General features: G+C 39.7%; 3 protein-coding genes and 1 long non-coding RNA gene across 6 annotated transcripts in view; 2 read left to right on the top strand and 2 right to left on the bottom strand.

Annotated features, from left to right (window-relative positions):
- The first annotated feature begins 27 nt into the window (after positions 1–27).
- On the top strand, positions 28–6,770 carry LOC148399251 (von Willebrand factor A domain-containing protein 7-like). The gene is made up of 18 exons (XM_088372723.1): positions 28–223; positions 412–631; positions 713–920; positions 1,475–1,560; positions 1,644–1,737; positions 2,310–2,438; positions 2,760–2,946; positions 3,054–3,223; positions 3,343–3,455; positions 3,693–3,809; positions 3,951–4,127; positions 4,205–4,340; positions 4,445–4,597; positions 4,674–4,766; positions 4,887–4,996; positions 5,249–5,413; positions 5,607–5,930; positions 6,032–6,770. Exons 2-18 carry the CDS (start codon positions 425–427, stop codon positions 6,476–6,478), a joined length of 2,916 nt encoding a protein of 971 aa, XP_088228849.1. The 5' UTR covers positions 28–223; positions 412–424; the 3' UTR covers positions 6,479–6,770.
- On the bottom strand, positions 2,012–8,302 carry LOC148399252 (uncharacterized). The gene is made up of 3 exons (XR_015857865.1): positions 7,025–8,302; positions 4,437–4,521; positions 2,012–3,785 (listed from the first exon to the last, which is right to left on the bottom strand). It is a non-coding gene; the product is annotated as an uncharacterized LOC148399252 (long non-coding RNA).
- Positions 7,274–13,528, top strand: LOC148399253 (von Willebrand factor A domain-containing protein 7-like). Of its 3 annotated transcripts, none has more exons than XM_088372725.1 (17): positions 7,275–7,613; positions 7,799–8,018; positions 8,746–8,950; positions 9,202–9,287; positions 9,414–9,507; positions 9,671–9,799; positions 10,064–10,250; positions 10,344–10,510; positions 11,079–11,194; positions 11,335–11,451; positions 11,594–11,731; positions 11,870–12,005; positions 12,070–12,222; positions 12,296–12,388; positions 12,509–12,618; positions 12,762–12,926; positions 13,188–13,528. In XM_088372725.1, exons 2-17 carry the CDS (start codon positions 7,818–7,820, stop codon positions 13,497–13,499), a joined length of 2,409 nt encoding a protein of 802 aa, XP_088228851.1. In that variant the 5' UTR covers positions 7,275–7,613; positions 7,799–7,817; the 3' UTR covers positions 13,500–13,528. The 3 variants fall into 3 exon arrangements, with proteins under 3 accessions (XP_088228852.1, XP_088228851.1, XP_088228850.1); XM_088372724.1 differs by having other exon boundaries at positions 7,276–7,613; positions 11,594–11,794; XM_088372726.1 differs by lacking the exon at positions 11,335–11,451 and having other exon boundaries at positions 7,274–7,613; positions 11,594–11,794.
- An 882-nt stretch (positions 13,529–14,410) lies between these two features.
- Positions 14,411–24,161, bottom strand: part of LOC148399254 (cytoplasmic phosphatidylinositol transfer protein 1-like) — a 36,055-nt gene continuing 26,304 nt past the window's right edge. The window contains exons 3-9 of the mRNA XM_088373916.1: positions 23,709–23,797; positions 22,823–22,830; positions 21,718–21,789; positions 19,982–20,077; positions 19,521–19,676; positions 19,356–19,419; positions 14,411–18,080 (exon numbers count right to left, since the gene is read on the bottom strand). Coding sequence (XP_088230042.1) covers positions 17,722–18,080; positions 19,356–19,419; positions 19,521–19,676; positions 19,982–20,077; positions 21,718–21,789; positions 22,823–22,830; positions 23,709–23,797 — 844 coding nt within the window. The 3' untranslated portion in view covers positions 14,411–17,721. The remainder of the gene's footprint in view (positions 18,081–19,355; positions 19,420–19,520; positions 19,677–19,981; positions 20,078–21,717; positions 21,790–22,822; positions 22,831–23,708; positions 23,798–24,161) is intronic.

Below are 24,161 nucleotides of genomic sequence, written 5' to 3' on the forward strand. Positions count from 1 at the left end.
GTTCTTTATCTCAACTCATTCAAGCAGCCTACAAGACAAGGAGACATTCAAACACAACAGCGCTCCCATTCAAACACACACGCACACACTGTTCGGCAGCTCTCAAATCAAAAAGGACCCACATTAGACAATTTATCTGTGTTGATCCTGGGAACTAAAATGTACTCATCGGGAGACTAAAGCAGCCTGAATAATAATTTTGTCAATTACAAGACCATATAAGGTGAGTCTGTCAAGTTTAACGTCTTTTTTTTTCTTGCTTGTGTGTTCCCTAGATTATATCATGTTTCTAAATTCTTTCTATTACTGGGTTACTCCTGCTCTTGCAACTGATTGTGGATTTAATTATAAATAAAGAGTGATGGTTTTACAACAAACTGGGATTTATAGAGGATTTCCATTGTGATTTAGGTTTCTCCACATCATGATAATGAGCAACAAGTGGAAAGTCTTGCTGCCGGTGTCTGTGGTCCTCACCCTCACAGGCCTAACACAAAGCTTCCAACCACTCTTTGTGTCTGATGGAAATTCAAGCACTCACCGCGACATCACCCAAAGGGCAGTTCTTCAAAAAACTGCTGAAGTCTGTAAAGACATGGCTGCTGCAGATGGAAGGGACTTTGTTTTAACTGTAAGACAAGCGACACACTTATTTAGTCTCACATAATCGTTTCACAAACAGCTTTTGACTTTTTTTTTGTTTTGTTTTCAGATTGATGACAGTCTCACAGTTGAGCAAGTACAGGCGGCATGTTCATTTTCAGACAATTCAACCTCACTTCTGTCCAGCGTCTTGTTCCATATTTCCATTGCCAATATATACTTCAGCAATGCCAATGTGGATTTAGTATCTGCGCTGAGTGATGAGCACCATTTTGATGGTGAGACGTTCCAAAAAGGGAGAGACCTAATCACACAAGGTACACCAAAGCATTTGTTGAGTTGCTGATCCTTCTATGCGTTCTTTTTCCTCTTATATTGCTTCACCTGCTGTCCTTGTCTGTTATTTATCCTTTTTTAAATTTGGCACTTGTAATCTTGCAATGTGACAAGTAAATTTCCCCGCTGTGGGATGAATAAATTTCTATCATCATCATCATCATGAGATGAGATACATCATTGGTGCTGGTTGGTGAACTGCACCAACCAAAATATTTAGAGCATGTTCAGAAAAGGAAAACATTTATATAACATTGCTTCACCTGCCTAATAAGATGAGATAAAATATTTATTTGTCCCACACGGGGAAGTTCCAGTATGCTAGAATAACGTCATTGGTACTGGTTGGTGAAGAGCACCAACCAAAATATGACGATCATGTTCAAGAAACGAAACATCATTTGTCTTACTTCGCTTCACCAACTAAGATAAAATCTGTCTTTATTTGTCCCACACGGTGAACGTAAAGTAGTGAAACGGAATTGTGGCTATGTTGTACTTCTTTTTTGTTGTTGCTGTTGTATCGCATGTGCAGGTGTGTCTTCTGTAAAGGCCAGTGTAAAACTGGAGAACTTCAACGCTGCACGCTGGACTCTCGGTCGTATATGTCACACACTACAGGTGAGTTTAAAGACTAGTGTAGTTCTGAAGGCGTGATGCAAGTGATGCCGCGTATAATAAGTTATGATGTTGTATGTTTGCAGGACTTCTACAGCCACAGTAACTGGGTGGAGTTAGGGAATACATTTCCTTACAATACCCTGATCAAACCTGACCAAACTATTGTAAATGTGGCCGGTAGGTTGCTGTTCATATTCATAAGGAATGCTTTCCATAGCAACTACTGCTCTGTGTGAATGGGGTGTATAGCTTTAGTAAAACACAACAAAAGGCACACTGTCACCTTATCATACGACTACCTTAGGATGGTTTGTTTTTAAAACCGGTCCTGATACAATGAGGCTCTTGTAGCATACTTGGGGCCAGTTATGTGGGGTAAGGTTGACTGGTGCGGCACCATCCCTCTGGAGTTGGGTACAAATATAAAATATAAATTAAAAAATGAACCCAAAATAGAAGATGGGTATATATTGTAATTTGGACATTTATTGAAACAAGATCAACAATGGATGATAAAATATTTGTTTTCAAAGTTTTTAATTATCCCTCCATCCATTTTGTTTATTGGGGATAGAATGACAAACTGGTCCGTTTTGTAACCAATGCTCTACATATCTTGCGTATTACATATGCTTGATTAGTACTACAATAAGAGATAGGCTTGCAACCACAATTGGTTTAAAAGCTTGTCTTTTAAACATTGGGTATTGAATCACGAGCCGATTTTTCCTGACTTAATTTTCTTGTAGGAATAAATATTTCAACGTGTAGAAACTGCACAGGAGACAATTGTGATGACAACATTTTGCCTGACGTACTGGAGCAAGGACTTCTTACTTCAGGATACTTCAGCCTCATATCGCCAGACAAACCAGATGGTAACTGCGAGAAATTTGTTGTATGAATGATTTGCAGATTTGAAAAATCAATTAGACTTATTGGATCACTTTGCGCCGAACACAACATTGGATTTCTTGGACACAAAAAGAATAATAAACAGATTGCAATGAAACTGAGCATCAGCCAATCGAAATGTGTTTAAATGAATCCAAAACAGCGCCACTAAAAAAAAAACTCCAAAAATGTATATCAGATCACAGTCGACTTATTCCTCTCAAATCAATGCAATCAGCAATCATCCAAATGAATGATACATTCTGGGGTGGTACACAATCCATTGTAGTCCTTTGTGCTCCAAGGTAAATGCAGCCATGGAGGTTCTTTTGACCAAACGAGTAAACGTGACCCAATTGGGGGCATCAATAAAGACACATTTGAGTCCAGCCATGGTTCACTTCATCAAGAAGCAGCAAATTTGGCCTTGAATGCCACTATGGAGCTTCTGGAGGACATCAGAACAGCTGTTGGAGACAAGAACTTCACACGGTACATAAAATGAACACCTTTTTAAACGGAGCATTCTTAATACCGAGGTGCAACTGGTCAAGGTGAAGACATGCAGTGAATATAGTTTGTCTTTCAAATTCTTGCAGACTGATGGGCCTCTCCCAGTCCTCTGCATTGTGTTTTGTCATTGACACGACAGGCAGCATGAGCGATGACATAGCGGAAGCTAAAAGAATTTCCTTTGACATCATTGACAGTAAGAGGGGAACCCAAGAGGAGCCTTCGGCCTATATATTGGTTCCGTTCAATGATCCAGGTGGGAAGCAAGCACTCATACTAAGTGTATTCGTGCTCCTATACTTAGTCTCAAGTTGCAGGTTGTAGAGAACACACCCTACTGTAACAAATAATATGATATTCTTTTATCATTTGCAGGATTTGGACCTTTGCTGTTGACAACCGATGCAGACAAATTCAAAGAAAGCATCAATGGGCTGACTGCCAGTGGCGGTGGAGACATTCCAGAGCTGTGCTTGTCTGGACTGCAGGTGTTTTGAAGCGCAGTGAATACAATTTCCAATTTAGATACTAATTTACTAAATCAGGATTAAACTAATTGACTTTATTGTGTCGGTTTTGGGAAAGTTAAGAGAACAGAATGGTGTTAAGTTACACAGAAATCCAAGTACTATAAGTGCAACAGATGATTTAGAATTAAACTCCGCAAATTTACTTTTTATTCAGGTCAGTGGCTACATTTTGACTATTCTGTTTTTGGTTGACAGCTTGCCCTTACTGCTGCTCCATCCTCATCTGAGATATTTGTCTTCACTGATGCTCCAGCAAAAGATGCTTTTCTGGAAAGCACCATCACTGCCCTTATAGAAAGCACAAAGTCTGAAGTGAGTTCGTTTTACATCTTAAAATGTCAAAACATCGCAAGGTTTGAGGTATATTAGGGCCAAATTATGAAATTATCATCACTATATGAACCAACCAATTTATTTTTTTTTCGTTTGGTTTTTGCTCTCTTGAATTTTCAGGTGACTTTCATGTTGACAGATGTCTTGTCCAGTCGACGCAAAAGAACACTGAATCAAGCTGATGCCGAACTGTACCGTAATATTGCCCGGGCCTCTGGAGGTCAGGCCATTGAGGTCAGCAAGGCAGACCTTGCTCTCGTGACAAGTGTCATAAGGGATTCCTCATCGAGTGCCTTGGTCAGTGAAAATCAAAGGAGAGAAGCAAGGAAAAACTGCGCAAGATGTTTAAAACTTTTCTACACTGTCTTTTTCAGGTTACGATCTTTCAAATTGTGATCAAGCCCGGAAAGCCTGATAATTTTACATTTACTGTTGATAACTCGCTACAAAACATTACTATTTACATCACAGGAACCCCTTCTCTCTCCTACAATCTGACCAGCCCCACAGGTCTTTTACATTCTAAGTACTTGCCAAAAAACACAGTTTATGCATGTTTATACAAAATTATATATATATTAGATATATTTGATATCCTGTACCTACCCTTGCAGGTGTTTCTCAGAACTCCAGTGATTCTAGTGGTCCTTTAGCATCTTCGAGCTTGGCTGGTAACCTACGCCGACTGGCCCTGAACAATGACAGTGAATCAGGAGTGTGGAAAATCAATGTAGACTCTAATGACCCCTACTCAGTGAAGGTCACAGGTTAGTTAATTCAACTCAAAGAGGCAGTTACATTGATGTTTTGACCATTGTAAATTTTAGCCATTCTTGACCCTAGGGCAAAGTTCAATGAACTTCATCTACAATCTTGTGGAAGCCCGTGAAGCAGTCCACGGTGATTTCTTTCTAAAGGAGGGTCGTCCTATTACAGGTGAAGATCATATCATACTCTTTGACCTCCAAATCTTTTATCCATGTCCCCAGTTGTGTCTTTATTTTGCTCATGTAAAATTGTATAAATGATTGAATGTCATATTGTGCAAACTTTCAGGTGGTAATGCCACCCTCTTGGTCACAGTGACAGGAAGTGACAGTGTAATGATTCCAGAGGTCACGTTGTATGACAGCTCAGGGCCAACGGAAGTCACCGGGACCTCAGAGGTATGTTGGATAACATTCTTAAACACTGATAACTCAATTCATTAATAACAAAGTGAATATGCAGCTGCTACAATTTCAACACTAAATACTTCATATTACTTCAATATTCGTTTGGTTTGTTTCATATCACAGCGTAGTGTACATAAACAAAAGTCCCCAACTCCAGTACTTTGTTTGATACAGGCTTCAATAATTACTACTTCAGATATTTACTCTGCTTTTATAACATTAGCCTTGTCCTTTTCTCCACAGTCATTAGGAGGGTCAAACTTCCTAGTGACATTTAATGAGATTCCAGCTGGTGATTTTGTGGTTCGGTTGGAAGGAGAAGAGAGCAACTCATCAACAAGGACAACTCCAACCAGGTTCTTGAGGCAGGCCCCCACTCAGCTTAGGACTTCGAGCATTTCTATAATGGTGAGCTCACACCCTCAGTTCTCAGAAAACAATAATCAACATTGATCCACTCAAACTGATAAATCAGACAGTTGAATTCATTGCGCAGATAAATTAAAACAGACTAGAAAATGGATAGATGGGATGGATAATTGCAATTTAAGTGATTCAAAACTGTGAACATGCACTTCAAATGGCTGTTCTCCTATTTCAGGCTCAAGCCAACAGTACCAGCATAGAACCAGGCTCCACAGTGTCTGTCCCTTTCAATGTCACCAAAACAACTGGTGGAGTCGTTAACGAGAGCGCAACTGGGACATTCGCCGTGCGTGCTACCAATGACCGCAGCTTTACCTCCACATCGCCCAGTTCTGTGACCATAGAAACAGACAGCGGCGGGAAAGCAAATGGCACCGTGACCTTGACCGTTCCCGACAGTGTGGCATCGGGGAATGATGTCACGCTTACGATTGAGGCAGAGGATGAAGCTTCGAGTGATATCAACTATGTTGTGCTAAGATTTTCAGTTGCTGCTGTGGTAAGAGAAAAGCACTAAAGGTTTTTTTTAAGCGGTAGAAGATAGATGGATTACATCAGACTTCCATTTTATCATATTGCTACTTCACTATCTGCCTTCAGGTGACTGATGTTAGCAGTCCAGTGTGCCAAGAGGTCAGTACATCCCCCAACTGTTCCTCTTCCTCATCGGCCTGCGATTCCTCCCAGTGGGAATTTGTGGCCAACGTGACCGACGGTGTAAATGGGACGGGTATTGATAGAATCACCATCAGTGAAGGGAATGGCACTCTCAACACAACCCAAGTGGTCGGGCCAGGGGGCGAGAACATCACCGTGATCTCCTACCAGGCTTCCTGCTGTGCAGACAGAGTTGAGCTGTCTGTTGTGGACAATGTAGGAAATGTTGGAGTTTGTGTGGGCCAGGTGAGACAGTCCACCACAGTTGCTCCTATGACTCCAACTAATGGGACTACAACTAATGTGACCACCACGCCCAACGGAGGGCACACCTTGAGCACAACACTTTGGGTTTGGACAACAATTGTGGCACTCCCACTTTGGAAATGAAAGAGATGCATTGAATTCAATTGATTGCAGCACATTATGAAGATACTGTGATTATACATCATGTCATCAAATCTAAATATTGGTGTTTGGATGAGAATTGTAATTTTTATAAGGTTTACATACTTATCCTAAAATTATGTTTATTGTATGTGGTTAGGGATTTTTTTAGCAGTGCTCTCTCATCTAACCACATTTGGTACACAACAGAAAAATGACATGTGAGGATAATGCTTAATTAACAGTATGTTTAACAGCGTGGCAAGAGTTAATTAAAAATCATTTTGGGGCTGTATTTGTGGTTTGAATTATGACCTAGTCGCATTCACACTTGTCACTTGGTTAGTCAAAGTCACTCTCAGGTGCAGTACAGAAAACTGTATTTACAAAATGTACAAATAGTGAAAGACAACAAAACCAGTTTCCACAAAACTATGAAAAAAGGGGAACAATAACACACCAAAAAAAAAAGAACTGCAGTACACACTATGAAACAGCCTAATGACATGTTCATTGTCATCGACAAGGTTATAGTAGCTTGTTACCTACCTGATGCAAAAGCAAACTGATTTGCTTGAATATATATTACAGTGCAAAATGACTTGACTTGACAATGAACCCACAAATACAGAACAAAACCAGGAAACATAATACAAGCACTTGATGAGACAACAACAAACACCTAGACAAGACAAGTTGCTAAGGGATCTGACTGGAAGATACAAGGGACCGGTGAAAACTATGACATAACCAACAAACATAGACAGAATGATCTCACAAAAAAACAAGAACTAAATCTCATCAAAGCCAAATAAAAAAAAAACACAGATCATGAGCGAGGAAGACATTTCTTTAGAATAAGCGAAATACGGCACTGTGCTCTCATCAGTGTCCAGTCAGCATGTCTTTGTTTTTATAGAAAAAAAAAATTCCCGCACTCATTGTTAAGTTTGTTATTGTTCTCCACCATTTCTGGGCATAGATGAAGGGACCCAATCAAATGTGCGCAAAGGCTCGCACACAAAGTGAGAGAGCAAAGAAAACACAGCGCACTATCTACCTACCTGGAATGTACTCATACAGTGACTGAAGCGTTCCAAGTTCTGACTGAACTAATGGACAAGTAAGACATAAAAAGGTGAGACTCTTTGTATTTAATTTGGTCATTTCAGAAATTCAGATTTTTGCTGGGGATGACATTTCATACTTAAAAGGCAGCATGCAGTGTTTCACTGAAATAATTCCAATTCCAATCGTTTGCTCTAGCCTGGTTTAATCTGTTGTAGTGATTTGAGAAAAAGACAGGTTCCTTTGTGATTTCAGTTTCTTCTCATCCATCACCATGAGCACCAAGTGGTCCCTCCTGCGGCTGCTGGCCATGGTCATCATGCTCATAGGTCTAACTCAAAGCTTCCAACCGCTCTCTATACTTAACGGGAAGTCCACCACGCACCGTGAAATCACCACAAGGGCAATTCTCCGAAAGACAGCCGAGGTCTGTCGAGACATTGCTGCTGCAGCGGGACAGGAATTCAGACTGACTGTAAGAATTTAGGCTTATACGTTTCTTCAATGATGTGTTTGTCTACTTTGTTTCTCATTGTTTGGGAGGTGATCCACGCTCTTGCACAATGCAAGGCATGAAGAAGCGCAACGTATAACAATATTTTGATGATTATTAGTGTCGGTGCATTACATCATGGGGCTGCTCTGTTCTGGCTGAGTTTTGGGTCCTTCATGTTGTCAGTTGCTATGGTCCTTTAATTTGTCACAGGGTTGCTGTCTTTCAGTATTTAAAATTGGGTTAAAGGAAACGTCATCAGAAAGGTTTCTCCCATGACTCTTTGTTTGGCGCAGTACAACAGTGGCCAGCTCTTTATTACTTTGTTTATGCCAGTCTTCTTCTGCCAGCCTTCTATTGGGTAATTTTAGGGGATATTTTTTTATAGATATTTTCTGTCTATTTAATTGTTTATTATATTTTTTTTATAACTTTATATTTTATATTACTCAGACTCAATGCTCTTCACGTCACATCATGTTCATAGTTTACTGCATCACTTACTCCTTGATGAAAGTCCCAAACAAATAAACAGCCCAAAATGTTGCAGAGTAGATTAAAGTACAATTTAAATCATGGACATTGAATTCAGGGCTGGATTCTGTGGTCCACCACTTCAGGTCGAAACTGCTGCATCTTAGCTCAACCTCAGTTTACAGTCACCAAAACTCCCAAATGCAATTCTAACCATCAATTCCTTTCCCTTCAGATTGATGACAGTCTAACAGCGGAAAGAGTGCACAAGGAATGCTCCTGCTCGACAAACTCCTCAATCCTGTCAAGTATCTTTTTTTCTGCTTCCATTGTATCGATCTACTTGAACAATGCAAATGTGGATTTAGCGTATGCACTCAGTGGCGAGCATCATTTTGATAACGAGGCCTTTCAGAAAGGACGAGACTTGATCACACAAGGTACAGGACTTCTTGTTGTCTCTTCTTGTTGTATGTCTTTTTTTGTACTGTATACTGTATATGATGTAATTTTTTAATGGGCTTATGGGGGAAATACTAGGGCCTCATTGAACTCTGCCTGACAAGTGACGTCATCAGTTCTGTTGAGTTTAAAAAAAATTATTTGATTTGGGTTTGTCCATTGTTATTTAGTCCGATACATATTTTTATTTCCACTACTAATTGTCTTCCGGTTGAATTGTTCTGATTAGGTATGTATGCTGTGAAGGCTAGCGTCAAACAGGCAAATTTTATCGCAGGCCGCAAAACACTTGGACAACTATGTCACACTCTGCAGGTGATTTCAAAGATGACTGATCTTACTGACATTGGTTAAATATACATAGTGATGAAATTTTAAAGATGAAATGAAACCAATAAGTATTGTATGGCATGTGTAAGTTGTGATATTGTTTATTCCTAGGACTTTTATAGCCACAGCAACTGGGTGGAACTGGGGAACACGGATCCTTACAATGCTCTAATCAAACCTGACCAACCTTTTGAGAATCTGGCAGGTAGGTTGCCAGATTTATTCAAAACATGGCATTTGTTTCACAACAGGATTTTACTTGGAATGCATGTTAGGTACATGTGAAGTTTCCCCATATTAGTTTTAAAAACTTAATTGGGAATGTCTAAGATGTGATTATGCTGATCATTGTCATACATTGAGTGCAGGGCCAAATGAACCCACGTGTAGAAACTGTGGAGGAGAGAATTGTGACAACAACCTTTTGCCTAATGTGCTGAGAAAGAGGCTACTCACCTCTGGCTACTTCAGTGTCTTATTCTCAAAAAAGCCAAAAGGTAACTCATATTGTCTTTTGACATATTTCATCTGAACTTTGAAGGGGCTAAAATTGGGTTGGGTTGGACTGACACTGAAATGTGACTAGTAACGCCATGAACGATGAACCATTTCGATATTTTGTCCTGAGTACCTTTGTCTATTTTGTGTCAGACGAACCACTATCGCTGGCATCGGGCATAATTAATAATAATTAGCTATGGGACTCAAATGTTATAAGATCTGTAGTTGTAAGCAAACTTAACTTGAGTTTGTGCTCCAAGGCAAATGCAGCCATGGAGGTTTTTTAGACCAAACGAGCAAGCATGAGCCAGTGGGGGGCATTAATAAGGATGACATTGGATCCAGTCATGGCTCACGTCACAGTAAAGCAGCCAATTTGGCTGTGACTGCTACTATGGATCTTCTGGAGGACATCAGACTAGCTGTAGGAGACGAGAACTTCCTTCGGTAAGGAACTTTAGAAAAAAATTGTTGGGTCCAAGCTGACACTGATCAGGATGGAGACAAGTACTATGGGTTGTCTTCTTTGCATTCCTGCAGGCTTATGGGTCTCTCCCAGTCCTCCGTGCTGAGTTTTGTTATTGACACAACAGGCAATACGAGAGACGGCTTAGCCCAAGCTAAGAAACTTGCTTTTAACATTATCGACAGCAGGAGAGGAACTCTGCAGGAGCCACCAGCCTACACATTGGTTGATTTCAATGATCCAGGGATGTAGGGCGCACACACGCATTTCATTGTCATGGATTAAATACAGTGGTCCCTGGACTTCCAAGTGCGTCAATTCACACATTTTGGCGTTACAAGCTATTACTTGGTAGATTTATTGGTCGTGTGTGTTTTTTTGCGCACCTAAAATTAGTTTGCTTGTAGAGTAGTGCAAATAGTCAAAACTTTAACACTTGCAAGCAGCTAAAGTAGGCCAGAACTCACATCTGGACACTCACGCAAACACTGAAGGATGTCGCTCACACACGACACTCAACTTGTTCAAGGCGAACAGAATTTATTAATTTTAATGTTTTTCTTTATTACAATTTTAATTGGCTTCATCAAAAACATGTAACAAAAATGGGCCTATTTATGGGGGACTGGAACAGATGAAATAATTTTACGGGGATTATTGATTTGAGATGAGTAAATTGAGCTATGAGGTTCGACATGGAATGAATTAAGCTTGTAAGTCAAAGTATCACTGTAGTTTTGATTTCCTATTGGTTCAGGATGGCTGACAATCCACTAGAGTCTAATAAACGGGCATTCAATTGCTTCCGGCAGGTTTTGGACCCCTGATAGCAACAGCAGATGCAGACAGGTTCAAAGAAAAGATCAATGCCCTGATTGCCGATGGAGGAGGTGACAACCCACAGTTGAGCTTGTCTAGACTGCAGGTATTTGCTCTCACGCTAATGTCCATTTCTGTTTGGAACATAATTAACTAAATGCAATGATGTGGTTTTAACCTCAAAGTACATTTCTTTTGAGATAAAATTTTGATTTTTGTCATGTTCTTTTTTTTTTTTGCCTTAAGCTTGCCCTGACTGCGGCTCCGCCTTCATCTGAGATATTTGTCTTCACTAATACCCTAGCAAAAGATGCACACTTGAAAAACACAATTTCTGCCCTTATTGAGACCACAAAGTCTGTAGTAAGTGTTTTTCATCCTTCTTGCTCCCAAAGTGCCATCAAGGTCACGAATTTCAAAACCTACAGGATTTTTAAAAATGTTCATTAAATTAATAAAAACTGTATATCAAATAAACTTGATGTGTTTTCTCTTGCTTTTTTAGGTGACTTTCCTGCTGACAGATGTTCTACCCCATAAGCGCAAAAGAAGCCTTAGGGATGTATTGCCTCGAGTTTTGAGCCAAACAGATGCTCAGCTCTACCATGACCTGGCACAAGCTTCTGGAGGTCAGGCCATTAAGGTCAGCAGGTCAGATTTTGCTCTGGCCACAAGTGTTATAAAGGACTCTTTGGCCAGTACTACGGTAATATAAGAGCAAAGGATACATACAGAATAATATAGCACATGTACATTTAACATATGTGAATGTATCTTTTAGGTGATAGTTTTTCAAGGAGTGAGAAATCCAGGAAGGCCTGCTCATTTTATGTTTAATATTGATGGCTCACTGACAAACAAAACTATCTACGTCACAGGGACCTCATCTCTCGACTTTAATCTCATCAGCCCAACAGGTATTTATAGTAAACATCAGCCATGCTGTTTGTATATGAAGAACTTGCCGCACCTCCATTGCAGGTGTATCGCAGAGCTCCAGTAAGTTAAGTGGCCCACTGGCTTCTTTAAGCATGGCAGGTAACCTACGGCGACTGAGTCTCAACAATGACACAGAAACAGGACTGTGGCGAATCTCTGTAGACTCTAATGACCCCTACTCAGTTAAGGTCACAGGTCAGTAATGACATCTAAAGAGGCAGGTATATTAAATTGTCTTATAAATGTGTTTTGTCAATGCTAACATCAGGTCAAAGCCCAGTTAATTTCATCTACAACCTTGTTGAAGCCAATAAAGGACTCCATGGAGATGTTTTTCTAAAGGAAGGACGTCCTCTTGCAGGTCGGATGTGAATTTCATCCTCATACTCATTTCCCTCGGTCATCATCCCTCTATGGCCTCTTATATTATGTTCAGGTTATCGCAAAAAATGGCATTGATCTTTCCTGTGCAAAATTTCAGGCGATAATGCCACCCTGTTGGTCACAGTGACAGGAAGTGACAGTATACATGTCACAGAGGTCACACTGTGTGACACCTCAAGCCCAACAGAGGTCAACGGAACATTACAGGCATGTTTGATGCAACAGAATTCTCATCAACCAAATCTAATCCATGCATTAATATACAGAGAAGTAGATAGTACTAGATAGATAATGTGTAATATCTGTGATTGTTTTTTTTTTTTTTTTTTTACCTCAACCTTTCGCAACAGTCCTTAGGAGGTGCCAACTTCTTGGTGACATTTATTGAACCTCCAAGGGGTAATTTTGTTGTTCGACTGAGAGGAGAAGACAGCAGATTATCCTCAAAGTCAACCGCAAGATGGTTCCTGAGACAGGCCTCCACTCAGATTAGAACTTCAAGCATCTATGTGACTGTGAGAAACTCCTTCAGATCGATACCAAAGAATAGCATTTACCTCACATTAAACCTTCAAAAGTCATCATAATTTAAAGTGCCTGAAGTATTGACGGCCTCCACGGGTCCTGAGACCGTAAAATGAGACCGGTACCAATACCTGGTATCAATTTGGTATGGGCCTTTAGTTGGTTTGGATGGATGATAGCATTCACACTAACCCTAAACCTAACCCTAACCCAACAAACACTCAAAATTGCACTCTTTTCCTCTTCTCCAGGCTCAAGCCAACAGCACCAATATCGAAGCAGGCTCTACCACCTCCATCCGTTTCAATGTCACCACTACCAGAGGAATTGGGGCATTCATGGTCCGTGCCACCAATGACCGCGGCTATAACACATCACCCAAGTCTGTCACCGTAGAAACGCATAGCGGAGGGAACGCCAACGGCATTGTGACCCTCACTGTTCCTGAAGGTGCAGCATCAGGAACAGAAGTGACACTTACGATTGAGGTGGAAGATGCAGCTGCCACTGATATCAACTATGTTGTACTTAGGTTTTCAGTTACTGATAAGGTAAGAGAATAGCAATAAAGTTGATTTAAGAGTCTGATAAACAGTGTCTTTTTTTTTTAACCCTTGACATCAGTTCTTATTCGTATCAATCTGGCTACAAATGAATCAATCCCACCCTGTCGTGAAGCAAATTTAACTGCACACAACCAGTGGAAGCAAAACATGCTTGGATGATTTTTTAATATAAATTATATACTTTTATTATGACCATGACACGTGAACTTTGAGAGCATGCTAAGACACCTTCGAAAACGAAAATTCCTACATATAAATTGGACACAAACACAGCCAGTAAATTTTGACGCTTGGCCATGCTGTAATGACCTTAATGCTGGGGTGAACACAAAGCGGAATTCTTTGAGTCCCGAGAGCGCCTCAAAATTTGGGGCTGTTCCAAAGGGGACTGAAAACGTAATCTATTAAAAAATATGTACTTATTAGCTTTCAAACCGCTAATTTTTTTTATCCTGACTCCCAAGTGTGTTTTTTTTAAACAGTTGTCTGTTGTAACCACTTTTATTTTTTGTTTTAAATCTCTGTAGCACGGAGATGTATTTGAAATGTAAAGTGTATTACAAATAAATATACGGGGAAAGCTCTGTTTAAATTACCCGCGTCTGGCAACAAACAAATCAGTGTGAAAATCGGTAAAAGGAATAAAATAATGATAGCCATAGTATTCTTTTGTTCAGACAAGTTGCAAGGTCTTACCTTCGTAGCTTTTTCTGACAGTTTCGGCAGTAACTTCCGCCTTCATCAGAGAGATGAAACTGTCAGAAAAAGCTACTAAGGGAAGACCTTGCAACTTGTCTGAACAAAAGAATACTATGGCTATCACAAATGAAGACATAACGAACACAATCCAACTAAATAAAATAATGATGTATGTCAAACATTTCAGTTTGTAAACAAAGATGCATCAATTAACTACTTTTTTTTATTTGTCTTGCTCTGCTTAGTAAAACAATAATTACAATAAAGAACCCAATGAAATACAATAGATACAATTGTCAAAGTGGAAGAACTCAGCAACTATCAGATGAAAAATATTTAGGGCGTACTGCACAAAGCAGAAGCAGACAAGAATACACAAAGTAGTTCATTCATCTTTTACTTTTTGGGACAGGCCCCAATTGTCAATGTAAGCACAAATGAAAAGTGCAGCAGGAAAAAAAAGTTGGTCCTTCAGAATTTATCCTTCAAGTACAACCACAAAAATAGGAGGAGGGAGGGGGGAAGTCATCATAAAGCATGTTCATCTCACTAAAAAGAATCTTATACAAACTCTACAAAAATGTGTCCTGCAGTGAAAACAAAAGGTACTATTGTATGAAGTGCACCACTATCACCAGCAGCATTACTCAATCAAAACTCAATACAAAGTATTCAACTTGAAACAACAATTACTTCTTAGATACAAGCATATTCATGAAGCTGCCAACCATATCACGCAACAAGACCTTTCTGTCTATTTTAAGACTTTTTAGTTACAACGGTGAAACATTCCGGAACAGATTCAAATGCAAGGAACATCCTATACTAATCAATGAGAACAGCATTTACATTACTCTTTTAAACAGAGCAGACCATATTACATAGTTGGAAATTGTGTTCTTTTTTTTATTGTAACAGCCCATCGTAGATTAAATGTATCCCTGACAAGAGAGATGGTAATACCAGAGTTGTCTGTGTACTCCTTACAAAAAGATGATAAGACACATACGACAATTAATGATGAACTGTACAGAATATTAAAGATTTTATGCCAAGTAAGACCACAAGAGGATGCTCATGTTATCACTACCAGGAGAGCAATAGAACACATTGCCCCATTCACAAATATAACTGGGCTGTGCAAAACGCACACCGGAAGTCAATTTCAAAAGTAACGGCTAAATGGACGGCGGAATAAAAACAAAAATTGAATAACAAGTTAGCCCTGACACATGCAGTTAAACCCACGATGACGGACAAACTGAGCTAAAATAGATTTGTATGTTATGATCTTTTAGGAGACACAAGAAAGTGGAAGAGGACTGTTATAGGTAAGAAGGTATAGGTATGAAGAAAATAATAAAAATAATTCATATCCTTGAATGCACGAATATGGAATGATTTTATTGTATAGTACCTTAGAATGTTCTGTATTATGCTGTTAGGTAGCTTGAGCCTTAAGAATGATGCAAAAACATTGTCAAAATCGTGAGAGATGTGAATTACTTTCAAAAGGAAGAAAACAATATACTTTCTTGTGTCATTTGATTTCCAGACAGATCTTCAACACATGCAAATTCAGTTCAAATGTTTCACAGGTTAGAATCATTCGGGGCATAACTGCATGTCAATTGTCTAATGATGTCTAGCTCAGCTACAATACCACGGAATGCTGTAGGCCATGCACATATGAATCTAGGAGGATTCCATACTAAAAGTAGTGCACAAACAACAGCAAAACAGTCTTTTGGGGCAAAATCCTAGCATGCCCGTTGGTAAGGCAGATGCATTCAAACAAAATAGTCCAGTTCACAAATATTGTGCTTTTTTTTGTATGTTTTCCCACTAAATTCTCATGTACTTCCTGAACAGAAACCCGGTGCTGATATACGGTTTGTAAGATTACATGTGACAATGCAGTTGAGGCATGCAGAGGCACCAAGTTGAAGTAGTTTGTAGGCCTGTAGTCTCTCATGCTCACGTCTCACTTAAAATGTATTTAATATAAAATTATAGCATTGAGGCATTCATCGAATTGCATCATCAAAGGCATTCCGTCTGAAAACTGCATATACAAACATCCTTCATGTATACATAAGTTAAGAACATCCCATGCAGCATATACAAGTACTTTGAACAATTGAAAAATTCTCCATTACTTATGTCCTGTAATATTGTCTCGAGTTGTTGAAAAGTAGGACTCGCCACATTTTTGTAACCTTTCATAATTTTCACCAGCTCGAGAGAATATATTGGCTAGTTGGGTAACATGGCAATAAAGAACGATTCTCTGCTCAATCACTCATCAGACAAAATCGATGCAGTTATGAGGCGAACGTGTCTGCTCTGCTAACAAAGCACATACTCAAGTCAGCTTGATGCACATGCCCGCATCTTTAGATAGAGCTTCACGGGACCCTTCCCTTCACTGTGAATATATTATGGTGTGTAAAAGCTCCTCTAGAATGCCCCCGCCCCCATTTTTAAAACTGGTACATTAACAGAATTTAATAAATAAAATAAAAATGTAAAAAGAAAACTTTTTTAGGGCAATGGTGCCAAGGAGCCCATCAAATAGTGCAGAGACTGAATAAAGGTGCAGATAGATTATTGTCATCAATATGGCATTTTGTGGAATTGTCTTCTAGGAAGTAGCTTGGTGTATTGACAGATGAATAATAACAAACATGACCTATGACTTTTTTTGGGGGTAACTTTTGTTAACATTTCCACCTTTCTGGAGGTCTATTGAGTGACACAATAGTTATGTTTGATCAAGCTAGAGTTTCTAAAGTTAGTTTTAAACAGCACTGTATGCACATGAGCCATTCAAGCATACATACTTACCACAAGTGGGGGTATGGTAACACTGTCGGGCCAAAACTGCCAGTGTACTTCATGGCTTTATTACATATAGGCAAACATTTTATGATTGTAAACAGTCCGTGGGTTCAGCATTACAAGGTATAGGCTGTGTTGTAATATAAAAAGTGGCTGTTTGGCAACAAATAAGTAGAGTAAGTCTACAGTGACATCTGTAAGTCGAGGAGGGGAGACCTGAGGTATGAACACTGATCTTGTAATGCTGTGTGTACTTTAGGAAATACTCTAGGCCCCTAAGAACATAACTGCAACCTTTTTAATGTGAACTTGCAGTTTGTGTTGTGACTAAATACAAAGGGAAACTGGTGGCTCTGCGGCGCTAGTATAAGGCATCTACTTTTTTTTCTTCACCAACTAAGGAAAACAAGGGAAATGGCAAATTCAAAGGATCGCTACACAACAAAATTAAAGATGAATGCTCTGAAGCAGAAGTGAAGGTCAAACCATTCAGGGTGGCTATGATAGTATCTCAGTGTAAAAGGGGAATTGATTTGTTGTCCAAACTTTCGAAAAAACGCACAAAAAAAAAAACAATCATTGTCGTGCAAACATATCTGAGAATGCCAAAAGAGTGAATATTTGGGATTCTGGGGGGGGACAGATCAAAAGTATGGGGAAGACATTCAGAAAGGTCCATCTACTGCTCTCCCATCTCAGTAGGATCGGCGCTGGAGGAAGGCGATGTTGAAGATTGAAGGTGATTCAAAGAAGGAAGTGGGCCAGTAGCAGATCCCTGCTGCACACCGCTCGGAGACGGCTCGGGAAGTGTCAGGGTTTCTGGAGCTGACTTTTTGCGGGGCCTGTCCTTGGAGACCGAGAGCGAATCGGGTGCATCGGTGCACAGGGGAGTGGAGGGAGCGCTGGCGGGACCAGTGAGGGAACAGGAGGATAGGGGGGTCTCGCTGATGGAGATCGACGGGGGGAACATCCCAATCTTCTGGTTGGTGGCCTCCTGGATTGTTCGCTCAAATTCTCTCACCTCATCCATTGTCATGTCTGGGTTGAGGAGACATTAAATGACAACAATGAGGTGTTTGGTGAAAACTACATTATTATTAAGATGAGTGAAAGAGGCAGAGGACAAACGCATAGTACTATTTTGTTGTTTTTGTATAATCTCATTGTATTTTGTGTCGCCTCTTTCTAGATCTCTGAAGATGTTCTCAAGCAGAAAACAACTTTGTATGAATAAAAAAAATTGGAGGTCATCAAAGGTCATCAAATATCAAAGGTTCATATTGGAGGGGAAAAAAAATAATGAAAAAGTCACATACACTTGCTTTCTCATGGATCTGTATGGCATCCTGTGAAGATGGATTTGTTGTGGAATGCTCTGCCTGTTCATGGCAAACTTTAATGTTGGTTTTCTCATACATGTTTCTCTCGTAATTCCTGACGTCATCCCAAGTCATATCTGGAAGAAGGAGGGAGGGGGCAAATCTGGTAACTTCTCTGAAAAGGCACTCCGGTTCAGGTAGAGGGGAGAAGGTGATGAAAGTGGCAAAAATGCAAACAGGTTGAGCAGGAAGCTTAACTAGAGGAATAGCATGTAAAAGGACAATCATCCCAAGTAGAAGAGTCAGACAGAAGATTTTCAAGATGCAGACAAAGCATAAAATCCAGAGGTCCAAGATGAAAGCTGGGATGGGTTTGGTAATTCTCCATCCAAAAGAAATCCATACGTTGAGATCAACGGAAGAGAAAACAAGGTGAGTGGAGATTGCACAAGCACTGCAGACTAAAGCGTTAAGAGTCATTCCAAAAGGATGGATGCAGTTAGGGAGTTGCAGGACTGGCAGTTGCACAGTTAACTTGTTGGAGTGCAGGTAAGGTGAAAGTACATGCACGATAATAAACAGTAACAGTTCTGGAAAATTCACAGTTAAAGGTTTAAATTTCAGTAAATGCCTATTCTCATACACTAGGGGAAAAAGTATTGGGACAAATACACCCAAAATAAGTACAATTCCCCCCAAATGGCATTAATTCCTTCCATACGAGAGGAACTGCTCGAGGGCAATGCTGAGAATGAGCAAGTACGTTATAATTGTGAATTCATCCACTTGTGTATTGGAACGCATGAGAAAATACAGATAATATCCAGTGGGACACATTATGCTGATTCAGGGAAGAACCCATAATAATCAAGTGCATGTGAAGACTGGCTTTAGTATTATAGTATGATAATTCAATAATTCCAATTATTTGGTTTATATTGTGTGCATGGAATTTAAAGACTACATTGTGTAACCTGAAGAACGATTGACCCACCAATCCATTCATCCACCCAAGCAAAGGCCTGCCTATGTCCAAGCAGCAAGACATCACGAATCAACTGCAACACAGAAACAGTTGAGCTGCCTTTTTTTTTCATACCGACTCCTTTGTTAGCAAAATTATTTCTGAACCAAATTCGACAAAACTTTTGTTTCTGACCTTGTGAACAAACTGTTCCACACGTGTCTGCAGACCCCACACCTCAAACTTGACTGTGACCAGTTTGTACGAGCACATGATGGGATGCTGCGTGTCCCTCCATCCTTCCTGAAGCACGCCCCGCGATGTCTTCTCTGACTTGAAGTATCGCAAGTCCTGCATTGGTGCATTATGAACACGCGCAGAAGAATAAACTTGTGTTATGACGGCGACAAAGGAGAGCTTAAAGTCTAACATATGATTACAAAGTGTTTTAATGTTGTTGTTTTTTACTACAATATGTCCTGTTGTCTAAGTTTTTCAACTTCTATTATTTTCATTGTATGATTCGAAACTAATTTCAATTATTATTTTTTGGGAAATCCACACGTAATTGAAAGTATGAATAAAATTAGCTCATCAGAGACAGAAAAAGTGCTTGAAGTGATAAAGCATCATTTGCCGATAGACGCCCAGCTCACCTCTGATTCCTTATAGTAGCGGTCAGGAATGTCATCATAAGCGATGTCGACAAAACACACCTCCCTCTCCTGGTCCTTCAACTCAGAGTCAAAGATCTGGTAAAACAAACACTTTGGTTGACAAAAGGGAATATGCTGACAAAACAACTATTTGAAGGACTAAGGATGGAGTTTGTGACCATTGTGTAACACTCTACAAACCCAGTAGGGGGAACTATGCTCATGTTTTTATTTCTTCACAATGCGCCAAGCGTTTCGATGACAGTGTCATACACTGATGGGTCACAACAATAAAACCGCTTAAAGATTCAGTGTAAAGCCAAGTGTCCTCCTATAAATTATTCATTCATGAGCCCTGCTCTTCATCAGTATGTTATTAGCATACCACTGCCCAATAGCCACCAAATGGCTTTCTGTCGCTATAAAACAGCTGAATAGTGTGCATGCGCGTGTGTGAGAGGGAGTAAAATCTCTCACTTAGGCTCCTCTCTGTCAATGCTGCAAATTGCAAATGTAGGCTGGTCCCCTTGTCAGTCATGGGGCCCTGGCAATTTAAAGGTTCTGATCAGAAACAAGCTACACCCAATGAGCCAAATTTTTAAGGTTCCACTATATGAAATATACATTGGAAAGAAGAGGAAACATTTGTGTCTATTTGAGTCATCACTACATTTTAGGAATAGCGTCAACATTATAGCGCTCATCATCTTAATCTTTTGAGGAACAGCATTTAATCCTTCAGTATCCCTCGAGGGGGAGATTACAGTTGACTTTTACATTTTTATACACACAAGAGATAGTAAGTCATGCAGTCGTGTCGAAGTGCATGTATGACAGATGTTAGGGTGAAGGACACGTTTGTACAATGTGGTGTTTTCGTTGAAGGTTGTACACTTTAGCCAAGGTCACTTCACCTGGGCTTGAACATAAACCGATACCACATGGTTCTCAAATTGGGTAACTAAGCACCAAGGGTCCATGAGCTAGCTGTAGCTTGAGCTCCACAAAATAAATTGCAAGAAACAATTGTGTTAATCGTTTATTTTAAATTCACCTTTTCCTTTGATAAACTTTGCTCTCATACCATATCACAACTATGTTGAAAATGTATTTTAGGAAACCTTTTTTCCTATGACATTTCGTGCTGGTAGACATGAATGGCATCCAGTCAATGTGTCAAGCATTTGTTTTTCCTCAACTTTCATGGCTAATCGAGCTTGATATCTTTAAGAGCAGCTGTGTCGCTTCCTGTTGGGTCGGCACTTTGTCGCCATGACGGATGTAAAAATGTTCTTTCTATACTGTTTTTATCTTAGCCTTCCAGGGTGTCATTGACAATGTGGTTAAGCACTGCTGGCATAAAGGGGGTGATATGTGACATGCATGGTTGAATAGGGATGAACAGATGGCAAGTTGGGGTGTTTAAGAACTGAAGCCAAAAACATGAGGGTGTGTCGACGACGGTTGAGAGAATTTTATAAAATAATATTTTTGTTTTTTTTCCAGAAAAGAAACTAAATTAATAACAAATATTACAGTTATAAATAATTCAATTTTAGAGATACAATTGCATGACCATACAATTAAAAAGATGGTGAGCAGGCCAACAAGTTGAGCAATTTCTTTGGCAGCCTCAAATCTTATGCAAAGTGATCTTCAATATTCCAAATGGCTCATGCCGTGCCAAATCTTTGACAATCTCATTGTTCTCTCCTTTAAATTCAGAGTGCACTTACGTTGTCATTGCTACCTTTGTTGTCCTCGTATTTCGTCTCTATGTGAATGGAGAACTTGGGAAGGAATGAGCACTGGAAAAAAAAAAGAGCAACACATACTTTATTTCAGCATGTGCAAGTCAGCTTATTTTTTTCTCTGCTCTATAATTCACATTGATGTATTACAATTCAACCCCAGTTTATGAATCGCAACATAAAAGTGACTCGTAAGCTAAATGCTGCTTTGAAACTTCATTGGAGTGGTGAGAAGAAACGCTGCCAAAGATGCTGTAATCTTAAACTTGATAGCATTTAGGCACAGAGCCACTTGACAAAGTGAATTCAGCCTTCACATGTCAACACTGACACATGTATGGCAAATTCCTCCCACACTAAAAGAAATATCAAGCATTCTGTCACTGCCTTCTTTTCCATCCCATTAAAGTGTGGCTCATGATGTTGACATTTATTATCTACATAATAGACATCCAGAAGCAAAGTGCAGACCAAAATTATACAGTGAATCTTCAACACTAAATTCATCACAGGTCACGTGTCACATTGTCAGTGTCATTATGGCAACCATGCATCATATTATTTTTTAGGGTACCGTATTTTCCGCACTATAAGACGCACCTAAAAACCTCAAATTTTCTCAAAAACCGACAGCGCGCCTTATAATCCGGTGCGCCTTATATATGGACCAATATTGAGCCACTATGGCAGGCGTGTTCAAATATATGGACTTATATATGGACAAAGTTTTAAAATGGGCCATTCCTTGAAGGTGCACCTTATAATCCGGTGCGCCTTATATATGGACAAAGTTTTAAAATGGGCCATTCATTGATGGTACGCCTTATAATCCGGTGCGCCTTACAGTGCAGAAAATACGGTAAATTCCTTTTTTTCCCAGCATGGAATCACTGCAAAGTAATTTGATTGTAAATGTTAGAAACTAATGAGTCAATCTTCTCAAAGGACAACAGTACTGTATGCACATAAAATAGCACCATTGTTACTATTGTTGGTTGTGTCGCGGAAAAAATATAAGATTTGAATTGAACATATGCAGTTGTTGTGTTTGATATACTGTATATCCACAAATGGTAGGAAATATACTTACTGTGTATTCTACAGGGTGAAGGATACACAACCAACCGTCCGTGTCATGTCAGGAAAAGCACAAAAACAAAATTAATTGCTGACAACTTCTTAAATACCTTAAAATATGAACACATTTATATAATAACATTGATGAATGAACAATCTGCCGAATACATTCTCATGTTGGGAACATGTTGATGTTTTCACTCTTTTGGCCAAGTGAGGAAGAGAGGCTGCACAAGTGTGACTTACGGTGAGATGGCTGAGTCACCATCAATCTAGTCGTTAAATGTCAGCATGCCAGGCAGCATGCACTGTCTGTTCTACAGCTTTTCTCTTATGGGGCATCAAATATCCTTGCGTGCAGGTACTTGGGTTGGCAGCACGTAGCTTTATAGTAGCACTGAGGGGTGCACTGTATAAGTTGTGTGTCTTGATAAACTCTTAATAAAGTCAACAAGGAGGTTCTGTTTCTATTGGTGTGGGTTTGTCCAGTGGAGTTTAAATGTGCTTGTGTGGGTTATCCTCAGGTAGGCCTGCTTCCTCCCACATTTCCAAAATGCATCTTAGCTTGACTAATTGCAATGAGAGTACAAATGGTTGTTTCTCTATATGCGCCTTGCAGTTGACTGGCAACCAGTTTCTGGTGTGCCCTGTCTCTCGCCCTGATGGCCAAATTGACTCATCACAGAATAGAAAAACTATTTTGGGGGTGTGAGGTCCAACTTCACTTATTGTTTGCTGTCATAGTTTGAATAACCTGCAACTAAGATGTACTTGGAGCTGAGTTTTGCACTTTTCCCACATGTCCCTTCATGTAAGCAGAAACCTAAGGTTGTATTATGTCACCTTCAATACAATAAAAGTAAAATTACAGTTGATGCTAACTGCTGTAACATGCTTACCTGTGACTGTATAAGGGTAATAGTTCCACGCCTTCTCGGTCACGTAGAAGATTTTAGGAACGACTGCCCGAGCCCAGCTGGGAAGTTTACTGCAGAGACAGAAAACGATGAGGTGCTTGCTGAAACAGGCTCAAATGGATTCTGTAATCAAAGAAGTCATCTTGTTCTACTTGCTCACAGTACAGATTAGTGGAAGCAAAAAAGAAGTGTGACTTTCGAAACTGCTAAGACATAACATACACAGAAGTATTCTCCACAGTCTTCTCTGCACAGAGTTTAGGGTCTTCCAAAAACATCATGCAAAAAAATGAACGGCAATATTATTAAGTGTAATTATGTAGCGTGAATACACTGAAGAGATATTTTTAAATACACTCAAGATTTCTTAAATAGTTCAATGTCAGATTAGAACAATGTTGAAATCCAGATCTTAAGTGGGCTACACAATGAACA

The sequence above is a fragment of the Syngnathus floridae genome, chromosome 4, assembly GCF_059516105.1.
Source record: "Syngnathus floridae isolate MCC-2025c chromosome 4, RoL_Sflo_1.0, whole genome shotgun sequence".
In the NCBI taxonomy this organism is placed as follows: domain Eukaryota; kingdom Metazoa; phylum Chordata; class Actinopteri; order Syngnathiformes; family Syngnathidae; genus Syngnathus; species Syngnathus floridae.

Bases quoted from the DNA above. Each gene is read 5' to 3' on its own strand.
- LOC148399251 (XM_088372723.1), top strand. From the start codon at position 425: ATGATAATGAGCAACAAGTGGAAAGTCTTGCTGCCGGTGTCTGTGGTC. The intron at 4,341-4,444 runs GTCTTTTACATT...CTACCCTTGCAG, and splicing joins CAATCTGACCAGCCCCACAG to GTGTTTCTCAGAACTCCAGT. The intron at 4,997-5,248 runs GTATGTTGGATA...TTTTCTCCACAG, and splicing joins AAGTCACCGGGACCTCAGAG to TCATTAGGAGGGTCAAACTT.
- LOC148399253 (XM_088372724.1), top strand. From the start codon at position 7,818: ATGAGCACCAAGTGGTCCCTCCTGCGGCTGCTGGCCATGGTCATCATG. The intron at 9,288-9,413 runs GTGATTTCAAAG...GTTTATTCCTAG, and splicing joins AACTATGTCACACTCTGCAG to GACTTTTATAGCCACAGCAA. The intron at 10,251-10,343 runs GTAAGGAACTTT...GCATTCCTGCAG, and splicing joins GGAGACGAGAACTTCCTTCG to GCTTATGGGTCTCTCCCAGT.